This window comes from Gadus chalcogrammus, chromosome 9 (assembly GCF_026213295.1).
Source record: "Gadus chalcogrammus isolate NIFS_2021 chromosome 9, NIFS_Gcha_1.0, whole genome shotgun sequence".
In the NCBI taxonomy this organism is placed as follows: domain Eukaryota; kingdom Metazoa; phylum Chordata; class Actinopteri; order Gadiformes; family Gadidae; genus Gadus; species Gadus chalcogrammus.
The window spans coordinates 17,931,570-17,950,640 of NC_079420.1; the positions used below are offsets into that span (position 1 = coordinate 17,931,570).

Consider the following 19,071-nt stretch of genomic DNA (forward strand, 5'->3'; position numbering starts at 1 on the left):
GAAAACATAACGTGTCCGCTGGGTGGCAGCACCCGTTTGATATCTATGCCCAAACCGTAAAGCGACGCAGTGTTGTTGCCTTTCCCAGACGACCCGCTGCTGCTGAGCAAAGGGAGGCTTTCATCGTTGTGTGCACTTGTTGTCATGTCAAGAGCCGACTGCCCTTTTAGCATCCAGACAAGTTAACAGGCGGATTTCAGGTGTAATCAGAGGGCATACATATTCGCTTGGATAGAAGAACTGTGAGATGAAATGACAACGTCAACACTACAGGTCCGTCACCAATACGCTAGCATAGAGACACTGCACGGTACAACGATAGATTATAGAAGACAGGCTAGCGTTACACTGACGAGTCAGACTAGCAGTGTGTAGACTAGTCTTTTCCTGTGTTTACCGTGGATGTAAAATAAGCCATCGTGGAACCCTCATCCAGCACATGTCAACATGAACCGGTCATATACATAGGTTTGGGAGGTTTGCTTGTGTAAAGCAATGTCTTTAACGTTCGCATGCTAGCACTTGTATTTACGTATTTATGCATCAACAAGGCAGGAGGTATTGGCTGCCTCCTAGTCTAAAATAGTAAGTTGACCGGACTATCTATAAAACCAATAATTTGTTAGCATACTGCTTTTCGGAGAAGAATCGATAATAATCGATATTACAAGAACTTGCAATATCTGGTACTACCCTCATTTTTATTGTCAGCTACTATTTCAATAGACCATATAAAAAATAATGAATTTATTTTTGGAAAGTGATGCATAATGAATTAATGTAGCTATTGTGTATGCCCCCTCCACCACTGTCCCATAATCCTACTTTGAAACACTCTGTCAACCAATGCATTTTCCATTTCAATGCTGATGGCAGAAAGCAATTGACCTCGTGACCAAAGCCACAGAAGAGGACAAGGCAAAGAATTATGAAGAGGCCCTGCGCCTGTACCAGCATGCAGTGGAGTACTTCTTGCATGCCATTAAATGTGAGTACTGTAAGCTTATAGCCTAAATATGGTTACTCATACCTTTTATTCAGTGTTATTGATATCAAATTTAACAGACAAGTACTACCTTTACATAAAAAGATTGTGTGACTCTTAACAAAACAAATAAATGGTCCGTCTGCTCTGTCCCGATTTTATGTTGGGCTCTGCCTCGCCTTCAGACGAGGCCCATAGTGACAAGGCCAAGGAGAGCATTAGAGGGAAATGCATGCAGTACCTGGACCGCGCAGAGAAGCTCAAAGACTACCTGAAGAACAAGGACAAGCAGGGCAAGAAACCGGTCAAGGAGGCTCAAAGCAATGACAAGTAGGCAGTCTCTCCAGATTCATAGTGGCACACCACACTGGACTGTATGACGTTTAGTTCTCCTTATGTGTTTGTGTTTGTGTATGTGCATCTGCCCTAGGAGTGACAGTGACAGTGAGGGGGAGAACCCTGAGAAGAAGAAACTGCAGGAGCAGCTCATGGGTGAGATTATGCATCATGTCATCAAGCCAATGTCTGCCATAAAGTGATCCGTTGACTCACTTGTATGGGTTAAACCAGTTGTAGCATATACATTTAATGTCACGGTTCAAAAATACCTTTATTGACATCATGCATAGTATTTCATTCATATTTGTGATGAGGTTGTCTACATGTGGAACACCGAGCTATCCCTGTGCACAGGCGCCATCGTCATGGAGAAGCCAAACGTCCGGTGGAATGACGTCGCTGGCCTGGAGTGCGCCAAGGAAGCACTGAAGGAAGCCGTCATCCTGCCCATCAAATTCCCTCACCTCTTCACAGGTGAATCGGAGGCCTAACCCGCACTCTCTCCTTCCCCACATCTATCACTGGATAATTTGGCAATATCACCCAATCATGCTGAGGCTATGTAATAACTTACCCTCGATATTATTTATATTTGGATTTTCTGACATACATCCCCAGGGGAATCTAATGTTTATTGAATTCACTAGAATATTTCTGTGTTGTCATGTTGTTTACTATTCTGCTCGTGTGGCTTCATGTCTGTCAGGCAAGCGGACCCCATGGAGAGGCATCCTGCTGTTTGGGCCCCCAGGAACGGGAAAGTCCTACCTGGCCAAGGCCGTGGCCACGGAGGCCAACAACTCCACCTTCTTCTCTGTCTCCTCCTCTGACCTCATGTCCAAGTGGCTGGGAGAGAGCGAGAAGTAGGTCCAGATTTGTCTGTCATGTTCGCTTATCTTAGAAATACAAAAATACAGTTATTTTAAGGAGTTATTTTGGGATATTATGTAGGCTAATCAAAAGGTCTGAAAGACTCCTCAAGGGGTCTTGAAGAAACAAAATTGGACAGAAAAGTTTCTCATTCATGGGGTAGAGTCTTCAGTCCTGTTCCTTCTCTCCTCTCCTCTGCAGACTGGTGAAGAATCTGTTTGACCTGGCCCGCACGCACAAGCCCTCCATCATCTTCATCGACGAGGTGGACTCACTGTGTGGCTCCAGGAACGAGAATGAAAGTGAAGCCGCCCGGCGAATCAAGACAGAGTTCCTGGTTCAGATGCAAGGTGGGTGAACTCCAAGTCACCACCCTACACACGCACACGCACACACACACACACACACACAAACACACACACACACACACACCCTTCACACCACACACACAGAACCGCCAGCAGATGATCATTAACGGCACATCTCAGAGAAAGGACGCGTGCATGAGGACGTCACGTCAACCCAAAGGGGCGGGGTGTTGTGTTTGTTCCCAGGGGTTGGGAACAACAACGACGGGATCCTGGTGCTCGGAGCCACCAACATACCCTGGGTGCTGGACGCCGCCATCCGCAGAAGGTCAGTGGCCGCCTGGAAGGGCTCAGAGCTGGCAACCCCGCCCCGACGACCACCAGAGCCAACTAGAACAATCCCCCCCGGCTTCCTTCCCGCGGTGTCCCTTTGCATCGTCCTTGTCTTTTTCCAGCCGATGATACAGCGCCGGCTTTGTCGTCTCCGGCCCCCAGGTTCGAGAAGCGCATCTACATCCCCCTGCCGGAGGAGCCGGCCCGGTCCCAGATGTTCCGCCTCCACCTGGGCAACACGCCCCACAGCCTGACGGAGCCCGACCTGCGGCAGCTGGCCCACAAGACGGAGGGCTACTCCGGGGCGGACATCAGCGTCATCGTGAGGGACGCCCTCATGCAGCCCGTCAGGAAGGTCCAGTCGGCCACACACTTCAAAAAGGTTGGCTGGTCTTTGTGTCTCGGGTTTGTCTGCTGATATTGAGCAAAATATTGTTTTTAAATTGAGTCTTGTCGTGTGCTTTGCCCACATATATGATTTGATGAATTTTTTGGGGTGCACTGCGAATGCAAAGGCAAGATCGCTTGGGCTTAAGCTTCAAATTTAATGAAGTAATAATTTGATATATATATATAATAATAGCTTAATTACTATTAAAGTAAACAACACTGTTTCAAGTTTCAGAATTATTCAATAGTGCTGCCAATAAACAAAATAATTATTGAACATAAAATATAAATCGTAAACACTCAGTTTCAGAAATCTCCAGTACTGCAGCCAGCAAAAATAACTATACAAATCAATGTATACAATTTAAAAGAACAAATACAAAAAAGGTTTCAGAAATCTCCAATTGACAAAAATAAGTACTCGCCGTAAATGGGCTCGTCCACAGGTCTGTTGTTAAAGTATAAGTGAACCCACTGTTGCAGCTGGGCCTATATAATTTTTTTGGGCATGGCGTTTTAGGAAGGAGGCGGCCTGTTCTGACCCACGGCAACCTTGTGATACTGTTTTATGAGCGTTAGTGTATGAACTGGCCACACACCGTAGTGTTGTACTGAGGAGCCCAACTATCTCTCTGACACGATCATCAGAACCAACGGCTGTCCAGAACGATTTCTTCCTATCCACAAGCTAAGGAATTTTTCACCCATTTAAGGTTTTCTTTTCATCACTTCCCTTGGACATAGAGAAAATAATTCAAACGTCATGCAGGGTCAGAATGATTTTAATTACTACCGCAAAGTCAAATAGCGATAGGAACGATAGATGGACATTTTTCTCTCGTCCCCCGATATATATATCATCATATCAAACAGCCCTAACGTGTTGTGTCGAGTTGTGTGTTGAATATGTGATTCGGTTCTCCGTCACCTTGTTGCGTTGCAGGTGCATGGTCCGTCACGTAGCAACGCTCAGCTTATGGTAGATGACCTCTTGACCCCCTGTTCCCCGGGGGACCCCGATGCCATAGAGTTGACCTGGATGGACGTGCCTAGTGACAAGCTGCTGGAGCCCATAGTATGCATGGTGAGACACACACCCACCCATGCACACACACACACACATAGTGTAATAACACATTTAAATGCCCAGTGAGTGACTTATCTCCGTACTATATCCCATGATGCATTGGGGCTTTCATTGTCATCAGATACATATAATAGAGAGGGTCCCTTTGGTTTGGCACACACATTCCTCAGGATAGAAGTCTGTACGCTTAAATGGGGACAAAGGAAAAAAAAATGGTACGCAAATCAGCACGTCAGCTAGTTTGTGTGACCAATACACGTCACGTTGATGGATTTCTGGCACATAATTAGTCTCAGAATTCCCCATATACTTATCCCTATCCTATTTGGGGTTCACTATATATGGAATAGGGAATGAGGGAACAAGCAAGCCCAATTGAACACAGCCTCTTGTCTCTTCCAGTCGGACATGTTGCGCTCTCTGTCCACCACGCGTCCCACCGTCAACTCTGAGGACCTGCTGAAGGTCACGAAGTTCACAGAGGACTTTGGAATGGAGGGCTGAATAGGAGACAAAGCCCCTTCCCGTCTCCCCAAAGGCTCCATCTCCTCTCACTGGCTCCCTTGTACCAAGTTCCCCTCAAGTTAAGCCCAGCTACTGTACTTATTCTCACTCCCTCCTTCTCCCTCTCCCCTGCGTCTTCTCTGATTGGATGTACGTGAGTCACTGCCTTTCATGGATTTTTACGTAAAAACAGATGGTGCCTAAAAAATAACAAAAAAAAGTACCTGATGGGGTGAGAGTTGTCTTTTTGTTTTCTCGAATCTGGTCCATGCACTGTTTTTGAATCTTTGGATGAGGTTGAAGAGAAAAATAGTCTAAAAGACAGAGTGGACAACAGCCTGTGTTTCCTGTCCGGTCTTAGACGCTACCTAGTATCTTTTTGAATCTACATGTTACCTGACGCAGAACACGGATTCCGTTTAGTTCGTCCCTTCTCATAGTCTACCGCTTAGACTACAGTCTTTTAAAGGATTGACTGAACATGCTGCATATTAGCTTGATATAAGCTTTAAGGAACAAACATCAATTATGTTTGTACTTTATTGTTCCAGGCATGTGGATGTTTGTGTGCATCTGCTGCCTTTTCATTTGTTATTGTTAATTTATTTGTGTGTTAATGTTTTAACACATTTAAGGTTGGCTTTGTTCATTTTTTTAGTGATATGTCAATCCAATTGTGATTGGCATACATCACTGTCTGTTTCCGTAAACCATTGCTTTACTCGCACCAAGATTTCCTTGTTGCTGCCAGCTGAAAAAAATCGTTCGACTCATAATATCTGAAGAACAGTATGGCTCACCAAGAAAGAAATCACAATGTTTCAAAATGTTTGAAAATCTTAAAATTAAGTTCTTGGTTGGTTTACCGGTGCTTCTTTGCAAACCTTGTTTTAAAGCACTTTTTCAGACGTATTTAATTTATGCAGCTCAGTATTTAAGTCATTTAACTGTGTGAATGCTGTTTAGTACGCAACAGATATTGACATCTTTCCCCAGTATTTTCTCAATTGTGATGCCGGATCTATGTACGTTTCAATTCTGTTTTCTAGCATTATTGTACCCAGTAACTTACATTATCATCAGGAGGTTGTGTGGTTACTTCAGTGTTGTCCTCCAACCCTCCCCTCCCAACAACTAATCTTAACAATGATACTTACAATGATACTTCAGAAATCAATTGTTTAGAGATGTTTGACTGAGCAATATTGCTGCTATCTATGCGTATTTGAAGGTACATCATATGTTTCAATTGCAAAGTCAGTTTATAATAAACTAACGTACTACTAGTCATAAAATGTTATTATAATTACTTGAATAATCGGAAGGAAATAAAATGTCTACATTTCAACTTTTAAATGAATGTTTCTTTGTTCCAGCAAGATTGACGGCATCTACAGCAAAGCGAAAAGTCGATAACATATATAAAAAAAGGATCAAGATATACAGATGCATGCATCACAGGTTTGATTTTTCTATACTACACGGTCACCGTATACTTCAGATAAAATATATCCGATTCATTTATTATCAAAGGACAAAAAAAAATCATGTTTGGTTGTCCACAATGGTTTGTGTTCATAAACAGTCATAGTAGAATCATAGTAGAATCCAACAAGTTGCGTGGGCTTGATCTATTTTTCACTCATTTCGGAGCAGCACTTTGAGTCCACTTATACGTACTACTTCAGGCTCCTCTCCAAGATGGTGCTGAAACCTTAAGAAACGACCTTAAATATCCTCTATACACTGAGGTCATCTGCAAAGGCCCATCTGCAAATGCCAATCCTACAAAAGGCAGAACATTTCATAAAAAATGTCTTATTGGATACTTACATATTTTTTTACATGCATGTGATCAACATGTACAAGGGTAGCCAGCAAAAGCAAAGGGTTTCTTGTATTCAGTGGAGAGGGAGAGAAGTTTGGAGGTGAACAAAGGAGCCTTCTGATCTTTGACAGATCATTGTTATTGTGGAATAGGATGCTGTCGTCGTGGCGAGGGGGGGGGGCTTGTCCTCAACTTTCGTCCCATCACACCTTGCTTCGTTTGGGACGGCTCTCTACGCGAGGTGCCGCACGCTTGTTGCGGTGGTGTGGGAAGGTTGGCATCAGTTCGGGTTCACATGCTGGAGTTCAGTGAGATCGATTAATGCACAAAAACATTACACACGCGCAATTTTATATATATATATGGCCGATATACTCACGTAGAGGTTTCTCCTTAAAATAAGAACTATCCAAGCAATCTTTGGCAGTTGCTCTGAAATTGAAATGTTTGAAAATTGTCTTTGACTTTAAGTGGTTAACCTTTTAATAATCAGGGGTGCATTACTGTGTGTGTGCACATGTATGGGCGCATGCATATATTTATGTAGCACATTTACACAGTGTGTAGATCATAGAAGTTTATGTATGCAGCATGTGTGTATCATATGGGAGTGCAGGCCGTACCTGCGCTGGGGATTGTACATGAAGAGAAGGTTGAGCAGTCTGTGGCCGGCTTCCGACAGCCAGGTGAATTTGTTTTTCAGGTTGTTGTAGGGCTGCTTCCTCAGACTATACTGACCAACCAGAGGAAGCCGGGAGAAACCCTGGCACAGACACAGACATCCGGGTTAACTTTAAGCGGCCAAAATAACAAGAAAAAACATGTTTTGTTCCATGCCATGTACATGGTGAGTGGGACGTTCTTACAGGCCAGATGTTATCATTGGGCGTTCCCAGTAGCTGGACGATGAGGTCCACCTGCTGGATCTCTGAGCCTCCAGGCAGCAGGGGCTTGTGGGCCAGCAGCTCAGCCACGATACAGCCCACTGCCCTGCAGAGAAACAGCGACATGAGGCGACGCTCACTTCACCTGTGTCGTTGCATCAGACTTCATCAATGTACCTTCCTGCAGCATGCTTTTTCCTAATTGCTTGAACAAATACTTAATTCAGTTTAAGAAGCATGAGGTCAAAAGGGGAAAGGGTCATCAGGAATGGACTGGACCCGCTCTATTTTATATTAGTGGTTCCATTCACAATGTATTGCGTGTCGTGGTATAATTGCATATTTTGGCAAGTACATTCCCATACAGTTCAACAGCTTCATTGTCCTTTCCAGGCAAATTGTCATCATGTTACATTTGAAACCCACCACATATCTAGTGCAGTTGTCTGTGTTTTTGTCCCGAGAAGGAGCTCTGGGGCTCTATACCTTCAGAGACAGAGACAGAGGTGGTCAAGTGTTGGGCAGAATAAAAGTATACAATTTAACAACCCGTCAAGCAAATCCGATATATTAAATAAAACCGATGACATGAGCTAGACCCTTCAAATGAGGAAATGTCCTTAGGTAGACACAGACACAGCCTGCCAGTCATGCAAGCAGGTGGGTGAGGTAGAGGTCTGAGAGGCGGTAAAACAGAGTGGATCTAAGGAGAAGGGATTAGCAAGGAGGGATTACAGGGATGAGTTTCCATTGTGCCAGCACAAGGACATAGTGAACACACACACACACACACACACACACACACACACACACACACACACACACACACACACACACACACACACACACACACACACACACACACACACACACGCTCACACTACTCACCATAGTGTCACCACTCTGGGGGTCATCGGCTGTACAGGGATACCGTACACACGGGCCAAACCAAAATCAGCTGCAGAAAGGTCTTTTTTAATTCTTATTTGGAGCAATATTTTTTAAAACACAGCAGACTCATCCCATCAATCATGTAGCTAGGACGTAATGCTATTAGTTAACAGAATAATCCCCAGGTGCCTGGCCACTGCGTGTGCTAGTGTTCTTGGACAGTTCCAATAGGATTACGATAGGAGGGGGGTGGGGCGGGGGGCATAGTAACATTGACAGTTTACCTATCTTGACGCATCCCTTGTCGGTCATCAGTAAATTAGAAACCTTCAGGTCCCTGGTTGGGCAAAATGATCATGACCAGATAGGAAATTAGTTCCATGAACAATAAATGTGATATATTGCCATTTATAAATACATTCAGAGACGCTAACTATATCTATTGCAACATTGTGTTGGACAGGACCGACCTGTGCAACATGAAGTTATGGTGAAGATACTCCAGGCCTCGTAGCAACTGAAGCACTATACACTTGACCTAGGAGAGAGAGAGTGAGATCCCTTCATAACTACAGTACAGAAAATGGATATGGTTTGTGTGTGGTTTATCTTCTTCCAATTTGGTTTCACACACACACACACACACACATATATATGTATATTTATATATATAAAAAAATCTGTTCGTAAATATGTTGACTGAATCTAGAGGCCTTCTCAGACAAGATCACGTCATGTGGTAGATCACAGTTCAGCTCAGGACTGCAGACATTAGCTAATTAAGTCGGAGGCAGCCAGAAAAAGGGGGGGGGGGGGTGCGAGGGGAATTGGGTCTGTGCAGTACCTGGGCCTCTGAGAAGGGCGTCTGCATGTTCTCAAGTAAACTGGCCAGGTCCTGCTCACAGTAACTCATCACCAGGAACAGGCTGAAGTGGAGAAAAGCAAATATAAGCACTAGATATTACAGATTTAATGTAGGTAAATGCGAACGGAAGCAGTCCATTGCATGTCTTGCTTCATTGTAATTCTTTATTTCTTATAGAACATAAAATCACAGATACTCAACAACAATTAACACAAGAACATCAAATATTTGTATATCTGACACTGGCATTCAAGTGCCCGTCAGTTTAAACTCTTGGTTTCCTGTGTATGCGCGTGGGCCTGGTACCTCTCCAACTGACTCCCTACGACCACCTCCTTCAGCTCCACTATGTTGACATGCCTCAGTCTCAGCAGTAAGGTGATCTCACGGAGGCTGCTGATGGGAATGCCTGTGTGAATCCATAATATTATATACACATTACACACAATACATGGAAACAAGAGCATACGCGTCAAAGCTGCTTTGACAACGGTCAACGGACTTTACTAATGGTGGCCATCTTAGTCATTCATCGATATACACGCTGGGCTATTAAATCAAATCTGTGGAACTGTACGAGTACATTTCCATAGTCCGACACAGACTCACCATCTTTCTCTTTGTCCATGCGGACCTTCTTCAACGCTACAATCTCATCAGACCTGGTGTCTCGAGCTCGGTCTACATTTGGGGAAATAAAGGGTGGACATTTATTTGTTTAGCTATGCTGACATAGTGGAATAATATCCTATTTGAGCAACTGCTAAGTGGGGGGGAAAGCAATCACATACGAGTCCAGGAAGAAGGGGTGGGTTTTTATTTGCGTTTTCATGAGTTTATGTTCAAATCAACCGAGAGCCAGACAGAGTACCAACTGTCCACTTCTGCATGGATACCTAGTATGGATACTTACACACAATACCATAGGTCCCTTCCCCAATTCGGTTGAATTTCTCAAACTCTTTGACACTTCGGCAGGTCCCAAACTGGAAAAGAAAGGGGGGGAATAAAGAGAGGGAAGGCAAATAGCACTACAGATTGTCTTGGATGAGGGATAAACCCGTACTCTTTAAGTTAATGAAGAATCTACAAAGATTGCCAGCAATTATCTCTGACGTTAGGGACGAAACCCATTAACCTCTTACTGCCCATGTAGGCTACCAGCTTCTGAAACGTGGCCCTGAATGGGAAGGGCCAGTCATATCTCACTGACCCTTGATGTTTGAGTGCAGAAATTAACTGTAATTACATCATAAAGGTAAGGATATGTGAGGGCCTTAGTTGAATTAGAAAGGAAGGATCAATGGAAAGGATAAGCTGACAAATGTCCTTGTTTGCTTTAACCTAAACAGTTAGCTACGAATAACATGGTCTGCACAGGGCTGTTGTAGGGCCAAGTATGTAATGTATGCATGAACTTCAATCTCACGTTCACATTGTCAAGCTTGGTAGTAACCCGACTATAACATGTTGATCTTTCACAATAACTAGTATAACAATAGCTAGTTGGTTATTCCTTACCCTATCACTTTGTGGCACGGTAAATGTTTTATTGTTCTTGATCGATTTGAGCCTAATGGGATCCGGTTCATCATCTCCAACATTATCCATCTTGTCAATTAAAACAGCATACAGCTAAGCAAAAGTAGAATGATTATGCTATCTACAAATCCCAAACAACTAGGGAGCGTGTGCAGCCATTGTTTTGTATCGCTTTTAAACTGGACAACCATGAGCTTTTCCGGAGTTCAGCAGCGTCATCTCTGCAATCATGACACCAAAAAGGGATACATTATTCATAAACTGTATAACAATAACCATATACATTATATGCATAGATTGCAGCTTGTCACACTATTGTATTGTATTTGGAGTATGTATCGCATATCATTTGCATAATAAGCCAACAAAATATACCAACATAAATAATGATTAAAGGCACTATATTGATATAACATATCCTTGTGTCACCTGTGTGTCATCTGGGATCCACAACCAGCAGGACCACAAGCTGCGTGTACATCATCATCAGAGTGGGGTTTTCTTTAGTAAAATGGAAGGGTTTTACTCTTCTTGGTGATCTTGCAGATAGTAGGCCTACAGTTCCATCAGAATCACGTTTTGTTGCTATTTATTGGTTTGCGTCCAACAAAAATCGGGGTTGAAGTCGGCCTCCTTTCTTTGATGGCATCGGCTATGGTCATGGTGGATGGCGAAGCGTAGATGTCCTCTCGGGAAGGGGCCGTGATAAGGATGACAGGGGGAGAACCTGAAGTCTCAATGTTGTTCTGTGATGACACATCTGTAATGTACATTTTGCAGAAATAGGTTGCATGGTTTTCTACAAACAATATGTTATGAAGACATGGTGGTTTTGTGCAATACCCCATCAATTGAGCTCCTGCGGTTACACTTTAATCTCTCTCATGTTTACTATTTGAAGTGTATACGAGGGGGCTACTTTTACTGTGTCGTAAATATCCAAAAATGATCTCATAACAATGCTGATAGCATGATGGAGTGGAGAGCTGCATGATCAAATATAGTTACCAATGAGTATTACAATGATTAGGTTCGTTTGCGAAGAGGTTTTCAAGCAGATTTAACCAGGCTAGATAGAAGTCAGTCATCTGAACTTGACATATTCAAACTCAAAATCTTCATAAATACTAGTCATCTCTTATTATTCTTTCTTTCTTTCCTTTTCCAGATGTACAATTACATTAAATGTTACTTTATTTCAGACACATAGGTTCAGTAAACAAAAGGACGATACAGGGACGCCCCGCTCCAAGACAATTAGCCTAAGGGGTTGCTCTTAACAACACATATTGCATTTAATCACGGCATTGTATAGTCTGGGAGTATAGGTCTGACCATAACAAAGATAGTAAAATGCATGGTGAGAAAACCATTATCGCAGCCCTCCACGATATAGCTGACCCACACTTAGAAACACACCGAAGTAAAATGTGTTACCTTTTTCTTCGCATTGACTTGAACCAGAACCCATTGAATATGTATATAGACCTTTAATAATAAGAATAAGCAGTCGAAATAAAGGATTGGTTCTCCGTAGGTTTGATCAGCGTTAAGTAGGTAGCTCGACTCAGTGATTAAGCCTCTGCGCTGCCGATCTAATGGATGTTATCAGGGCCCCGCCCCGCCACCCACTTATTTTAAATACTAAAGCTTTATTACTAAGCGTTTTTGCACTGCCAAATTTGCCTGTCTTATTTGAAACTTTTTCACGGCATGGTCCACGAGTTTAATATGAAACAATGATACCTTAACACAAAGCAAAAAGAGACAGAAATGCAACACTAACGTCTTTATTATGGAGGCTATCCATCCGTAATTGCACTCCTGAAAAGAGAGCAACAAGAAACATGCACAATGACACACGCACTCGCGCGTTAACACACACACACACACACACACACACACACACACACACACACACACACACACACACACACACACACACACACACACACACACACACACACACACATCGGAGAAACACCGTTTATATACATAGATACTGTACCCATAGATATTTGTTCAATGTAAGAAATGGACCGATCAGTTCGGGCATGCGCTTTGTTGTCATCCGCCCCTATACCACGTGATATCTCATAACCAGGAAATGAAGTGGTGGAAATCAAAACAAATCCACAAGCTAAGGCTAACCAAAGAGTGATCCTGTATTTCTTGTATTGTCTGGAATCGTTAACATATTTAAGATGGATGGTAAGAATTGCTATACAACTCCCTCACTGGATCTGTCCTGGAGCTATTTGAGATACCAACCATGGCTACGACGGATTAATAGCATTGCAACCGCTAACATTCAAAGTGTGAATTATATTAGTCTCGCACAAATATCGCGAAACAATACATGTTTCTAGCTGATTGATGAATCAACATTGCTAAAACATAATTTACCCCGATCGCTGTTATAGTTTGGTTAATATGTGCTGTCTTAGATTGGTTAAGTAATCGAGCATTTATGGAAAGCAATGGGTCATGTTGGCCATGGTATGAAAAGGCCTAAACGGAAATGCAATGTAAACCTGAAAAACAGCTGAGGTGTCACCAATCGCTCTAAACTTAAGCCGTTTAACTTAACATATCTATTTTCGCCACTCTCCCCAGAAACGCTCTTCCAACTAAAGGTATATACCAACAAAATACAAGTCTTGATCTGTTGACTATAACAAAGATATACAAATGATGTTAATGATGTTTTTCTTTCTTTTTGGTTTGCAGTTCACAGCTAAACAACTCGAGAAACTAGCCAAGAAGGCAGAAAAGGATTCGGAGAAGGAACAAGCCAAGGTCAAGAAGGTAAGAAGTTGAAAATAGTCTACCAGATAAATGAATCCTCCTCTTGGATAGAGCTCTAAGAGCATGGCTTTTCTTTTGCTCACAATCAAAATGTCAAGATATTCGACTTTTTTTTAAATATAAGAATATAAGTCTTCCATTCATTATTACGAGTAATCTCAAGTATTCATTCACATTCATAAAACCGAGAATTTTGTGTATGTGTCTGTTCTTAATTTTGACTCCACTCAATGCAATGGACTTTAATTGTCCTAATGGTTAACATTAAACATGACATATATTCAATGGTGGAAACTTGACATAAAATTGAAGATTATCAATGAAAAATAACTGAACAGTGACTTCCTCAGAAGACAGCAGAAATGTATTTAGTTCTCCCATCCCCAACTCATTTCCGTTAATCATCTCAGCTGTAGGTCAAATGGGTTTAAGGTAATAGTGTTAAAGCTTTGCCCATGCTTTGCCGCTTTGGTTTAATATTGGCAATTATCTCACTTATCATTAAATAATATACACTCAGTTGATTTCAGTATTCATGCAAAAGTCTCAGCGTAGGTTCTGCAAAGGTTCAGCTCAATATGTGATATTGTACGTTTTGTGAAGAGCCATATTCTATGATAAAACATTAGGTATGCATCAATATTTTATAAGCATTTTTTTCAAGGCAGTGGGATGTAGTAGTTCTCTTACCAAAATAAATGTTAAATTAATAATATCTGTAATGGTCCTGTTGCATGGAGTTCAGATATATTCTGAAATCCACAAGAGGGCACTATAAATTTGTTTATGGAGGGATAGGTGGCCAGTAGTGTAATCAATTGATTTGCATTTTTTCATTACAATTGTTTCCATCTGTTTATGTGTGTGTCTCTGTGTGCATGTGTCTGCTGTCGCCAGGCTCTTCAACAGAAGAATGTGGAATGTGCCAGAGTCTATGCTGAGAACGCCATACGGAAGAAAAATGAGGGGCTTAATTGGCTGCGTATGGCTTCCCGCGTGGATGCTGTTTCCTCTAAAGTTCAAACAGCCATCACTATGAAGGGGGTGAGTTCTGTCTGTTTTCCTTTGTCTGCTAAGCATGCCTCATAAAGAACAGGCCACGTCACATTGATTCGGGCACTGGGACCAGGCAGTTTATAGGTAAATATTATATTTTGAGATAGACCAAGTTTTGAATGTGACTAAATGATAGCCACTATACAAGATAGAAGAACATGGCCCTATTGTATGTTTATCTAAGCCCAGACTAGCCACATCAGTCCCCCTGCACGCTGTAACAACATACTATGTGACAGGTTCATTCTGATGCTGTACCGGATCGCTGAGATGAAACAACTTCTTCAGAACAAATGTACAATGTGGTATTAGATGTTTTACATTATGTATGAAAAACGCACAGGTACTTTATTTATATGCTGCGAAAACACTTTTAAACGCACTTCTCGTGTCAATTAAGAGTCAACGGCAGTGGTCAGATAACCAAACAGCTAAAAATCTTTGTAATAATTAACATTATGCAAGGGATGCAGAATTACAGTCCTCCTTGTAAGCCTGTGACCTGTAGTTATACAGACTTAATATCTAAATACATTTTATTTATATCAAGGAACCTCATCACTTGAAACTGGTACTTTCCAACTGGATCCCAGTCGAAAAGGGAGGGGTTAGAGGGCAGGGGGTATTCAGTTGGTTACATCACCGCTCAAGTGGACTTAATTCTACACACTGCACCACACCGCACCGTTAATGGACAGAGTATTGTATGCCTAATAACCCTTTCAAATGCGGGCCAAATTAGTCCTCCCCCTCAGATCTTTGAGTCACAAATGAGAACGAATGTTCGAGTACTTCCATTTCATCATATGTAATATTTTAGCTGATTCAATTGAGCCTGAATACCTGACGTTAAGTCTTCATATAGGCGATAGGGTAGGGAGTAGGGAACCCGATCCTTAACAACTAAAGAGAGTCGTAAGTGAATGCTTGCTATGAAGGCAATATAAGGGCACCTTGTTGATAAGGTGGACTAATCTCCTGCTTTGTGTTATCTATCAGGTGACTAAGAACATGGCCCAGGTTACAAAAGCTCTGGACAAAGCTCTGGGCTCCATGGACCTGCAGAAGGTTTCAGCTGTCATGGATAAGTTTGAAACCCAAGTCCAGAACCTTGATGTTCACACCTCGGTCAGTGTGTGTGCGTGTGCGTGTGCGTGTGCGTGTGCGTGTGCGTGCGTGCGTGCGTACGTGCGTGCGTGTGTGTGTGTGTGTGTTCCGGCATACTTGTTTTCAATAAACCACTTACTCCATTTTAAAACTTAAATGTAAGTTAAACTTTAATTTTATTGTACATATAATCATGTTGCACCACTGTTGAGGCCCAAATAGCATAGGTCGTTTGATAAAGATAAACCACTTAAATCAAACCAAAGACTCACAACCACATTCCCATTTTAAACACGATGGGTGTCTGTGGATGTCCTGCGTGGAAGACATCTCCCAGCTAAATCTGGAGTTTGCACACCGGAGGCTCTCTAAACGGGAGCTCATCTCATGTACCCCACCAGGTGATGGACGACGCCATGAGCTCGGCCACCACGCTGACCACGCCGCAGGAACAGGTGGACAGCCTGATCCACCAGATAGCGGAGGAGAGCGGCCTGGAGGTCATGGACCAGCTGAACCAGCTGCCGGCCGGGGCAGCCTCCCTGGGTGGGGAGACCTCCAGCAAACAGGACAAGGAGGACCAGCTCTCCCGACGGTATGTTGTGTCGAGCATTGTGTCGAATGGGGTGTTGTAGTAAAGGCAAAGTGTTGGTTAAAGTGAAATAATGCCTAGATTGTGGTTGGTGTCGTCTTCCCGTGGAGAACGTTGTTCTAGAAGAATGACTCGGCACTTAAACGTGTCACTTTCAGATGTGTCCCATGTATTGAATTAGGAAACATGAATACAGGACATTTAATCTGAGCATTTCTTTGAAACTATATATTTTGCAATCAAGCTATTTATTTATTCTAACGCCAAATGTATGGTACCCATTGCCGAAAAGAAAGCCAGTAGGCAGTGTAATTGTCATTCCTCCTCAAGGCGTGGACAGAGCTCTAATTCCCCTCACGGTTCACAAAGCTTTTTTTAACGTTTTGGCTATTGTGCTCTTCCAGTGCATGTCTTTCCCTTGCACTTCACACAATTGGTTTTAAACATTTAAAACGTTTTACTCACTCCGTTTCATCTGTATCTTTAGGTTGGCTGCACTTCGGAACTGAGAAGATATAACAGAAATAGCGGTTGGGCTATAAATGGTCACCGTGGGAGACAGACCAAATTAAAGGCAGCACTGGACACACACATTGTGTGTGTGCGTGAGTGAGTGAGCGTGCGTGAGTGAATGTGTGTGCGTGTGTGTTTGTGTGCATGGGTGAATTTGTTGAGGTGTTATAACTGTTGGTACTTAATGAGCCTATTGATTACCTTCCCCTTGGTCTATAAATACACTTCCACACACTGGCCAGGAATAACACCTGAGAAGGCACAACTCCCGGCAGTTTCCCACTCTCTCTGTCTCTCTCGAGGACCCATTTGCAATTCAATCCATCTCTTCTCTGTTTGGCACCTTTTCTAAAACCCCCTTTGCCCTCCTTTTACCTTTTGGCTGAAAGAGAGGCCCTATTGTTTGTCTTCCTCAATTCTACTGGCGCTCATCTCCTCCCAGTCACACTACGTTCACCCAGAAACATACACACACACAAAACATGCATAGAGAAGACTAACACACGCCCTCGCTAACAATCACAACTATGTTTTTGGGCGTTTGCTTTAACAACCTCCTTACAATACGGGATGAGAATGCGAGTAGATGTAGTATATATAGATAGGGAGGTTACAGGCTATACTATACTTGGGTGCATATGGTTTGAAGTTAAATATGTATTTTTGCCCCCCTTGATGTGTTTTGGTCTTCTGTCAACCTGCGGTTTGACAGATGTCGGCCTGTATTGGGTGAGGGTATGAAGAGGGCCACTCTCATTCTGTCTATCAAAACTGCTCTTTAAGTGTTGACGAGACCAGTCAAGACGTGAGGAATTAAAAATAAATAAGGTGCATATAATACAAATATTAATTGTAGGTGTGTAAGCCTCAAACCAATATAACAGCTAATACCTTAGTGGTATTTTTTCTTTCTTCTTCGTTTGTGTCTTATTTTCATGGTTTGTTGTGGGTTTCTCTGTATATTTTCTCCTTTGTTTTCATACATTTATGTTGTTTTTCCTGCTGTCCACGTGGCATGCCTTACTCAGGGTGCAGGTGCTTGCATCGGCACTTGGTCCTTCTGTGCCTGAAGAGCAGCCTTTTAGGAGGCTAACAATAGTTGGCTGAAGCATTGAATGCTGTTGACTGCCATTTATCATACTGCTGCATGTCGCTGTCAAGAGGGTTCAAATGCATTGGGAGAAATGTAAGACCAATTCTGATTTTAAAATAAATTCTCCTTACAAGCGAAGGTATAGGCTAAGTGTCACAGGCCAAAGGGGACTTTTGTGTGGACATCTTTTTGTTTTTGTTCTGAGGACATTGGTTTTGCTAAAAGATCTTAGATTCCTTGACTAACATCTCTCAAAGCTATTTCTTGGAAACCGGTCCCAGTCTCCACATCTTATTTTCTGTTGATTATATTTGCTGTATCTCATCTTACCAGTTGGCACATCTTTTCCATACATATTGAGAAATATATGTCATTGAATGTGTACCACTAAACAGCAGAAATCAAGATGCAAAGTGTATTACATTTTAGATGGGTTGGTGTTGATTGTATTTTGACCAGGACCTTTCCACAAGGTTTGTTCTCTGTTTGGGGACATTAACCCCGCTGGCACAGAGACATAACAGAGAACACGGATCACCTTTGGAGTATATCCTTTGCTTTGAATATGGGAAGGGTTATTTATACTCATCATTACAGACCTCCCAGTGCATTTGTTTTATATATTTATCTTGCTAAATAAAATCAATTTCCCTCCGATGCAAGTCTTGGGTTTTTGCTTCCATTGTTGTTTTCTAAGTGCCTATAAAGATGAATATGTGGCACCATGTTTTAACCATAACTGCATATCCCCATCCACACTTGACTTTAATAAGCACCCTTTTCACTCAAGGGCGGAGTTTATTTATTCGTATGTGTATGTATGTATGTGTGTGTGTGTGTGTGTGTGTGTGTGTGTGTGTGTGTGTGTGTGTGTGTGTGTGTGTGTGTGTGTGTGTGTGTGTGTGTGTGTGTGTGTGTGTGTGTGTGTGTGTGTGTGTGCGCATATGTATATGTGTATATATATATATATACACATAGAATTTTAGATCACATAGGTAAATATTTGCTCACTGCTTAACTCTCATGCGTGCTGACAGCTAGAAGGGGTCTGAATATACGGTGGGAGGCATAGTAGA

General features: G+C 42.5%; 3 protein-coding genes across 4 annotated transcripts; 2 read left to right on the forward strand and 1 right to left on the reverse strand.

Annotated features, from left to right (window-relative positions):
- Window positions 1-68: 68 nt before the first annotated feature.
- On the forward strand, window positions 69-8,558 carry vps4a (vacuolar protein sorting 4 homolog A). The gene is made up of 11 exons (XM_056599413.1): window positions 69-273; window positions 877-988; window positions 1,171-1,315; window positions 1,416-1,477; window positions 1,679-1,798; window positions 2,031-2,187; window positions 2,396-2,544; window positions 2,749-2,830; window positions 2,998-3,217; window positions 4,169-4,309; window positions 4,715-8,558. The coding sequence occupies exons 1-11, from the start codon at window positions 253-255 to the stop codon at window positions 4,814-4,816; spliced, it is 1,311 nt and encodes a 436-aa protein (XP_056455388.1). The 5' UTR covers window positions 69-252; the 3' UTR covers window positions 4,817-8,558.
- Window positions 4,027-12,414, reverse strand: cdk10 (cyclin dependent kinase 10). 2 transcript variants are annotated; one of them, XM_056599415.1, is made up of 15 exons: window positions 12,264-12,414; window positions 11,256-11,586; window positions 10,806-11,047; window positions 10,198-10,270; window positions 9,894-9,965; window positions 9,591-9,693; window positions 9,264-9,345; window positions 8,890-8,957; window positions 8,704-8,756; window positions 8,417-8,486; window positions 7,955-8,014; window positions 7,511-7,634; window positions 7,268-7,407; window positions 7,024-7,076; window positions 4,027-6,942 (listed from the first exon to the last, which is right to left on the reverse strand). In XM_056599415.1, exons 3-15 carry the CDS (start codon window positions 10,893-10,895, stop codon window positions 6,848-6,850), a joined length of 1,083 nt encoding a protein of 360 aa, XP_056455390.1. In that variant the 5' UTR covers window positions 10,896-11,047; window positions 11,256-11,586; window positions 12,264-12,414; the 3' UTR covers window positions 4,027-6,847. The 2 variants fall into 2 exon arrangements, with proteins under 2 accessions (XP_056455390.1, XP_056455389.1); XM_056599414.1 differs by having other exon boundaries at window positions 10,806-11,586.
- Window positions 12,415-12,904: 490 nt separating this feature from the next.
- Window positions 12,905-18,672, forward strand: chmp1a (charged multivesicular body protein 1A). The gene is made up of 7 exons (XM_056599416.1): window positions 12,905-13,037; window positions 13,443-13,462; window positions 13,557-13,634; window positions 14,532-14,678; window positions 15,690-15,818; window positions 16,199-16,392; window positions 16,877-18,672. The coding sequence occupies exons 1-7, from the start codon at window positions 13,031-13,033 to the stop codon at window positions 16,896-16,898; spliced, it is 597 nt and encodes a 198-aa protein (XP_056455391.1). The 5' UTR covers window positions 12,905-13,030; the 3' UTR covers window positions 16,899-18,672.
- The last annotated feature ends 399 nt before the right edge of the window (window positions 18,673-19,071 follow it).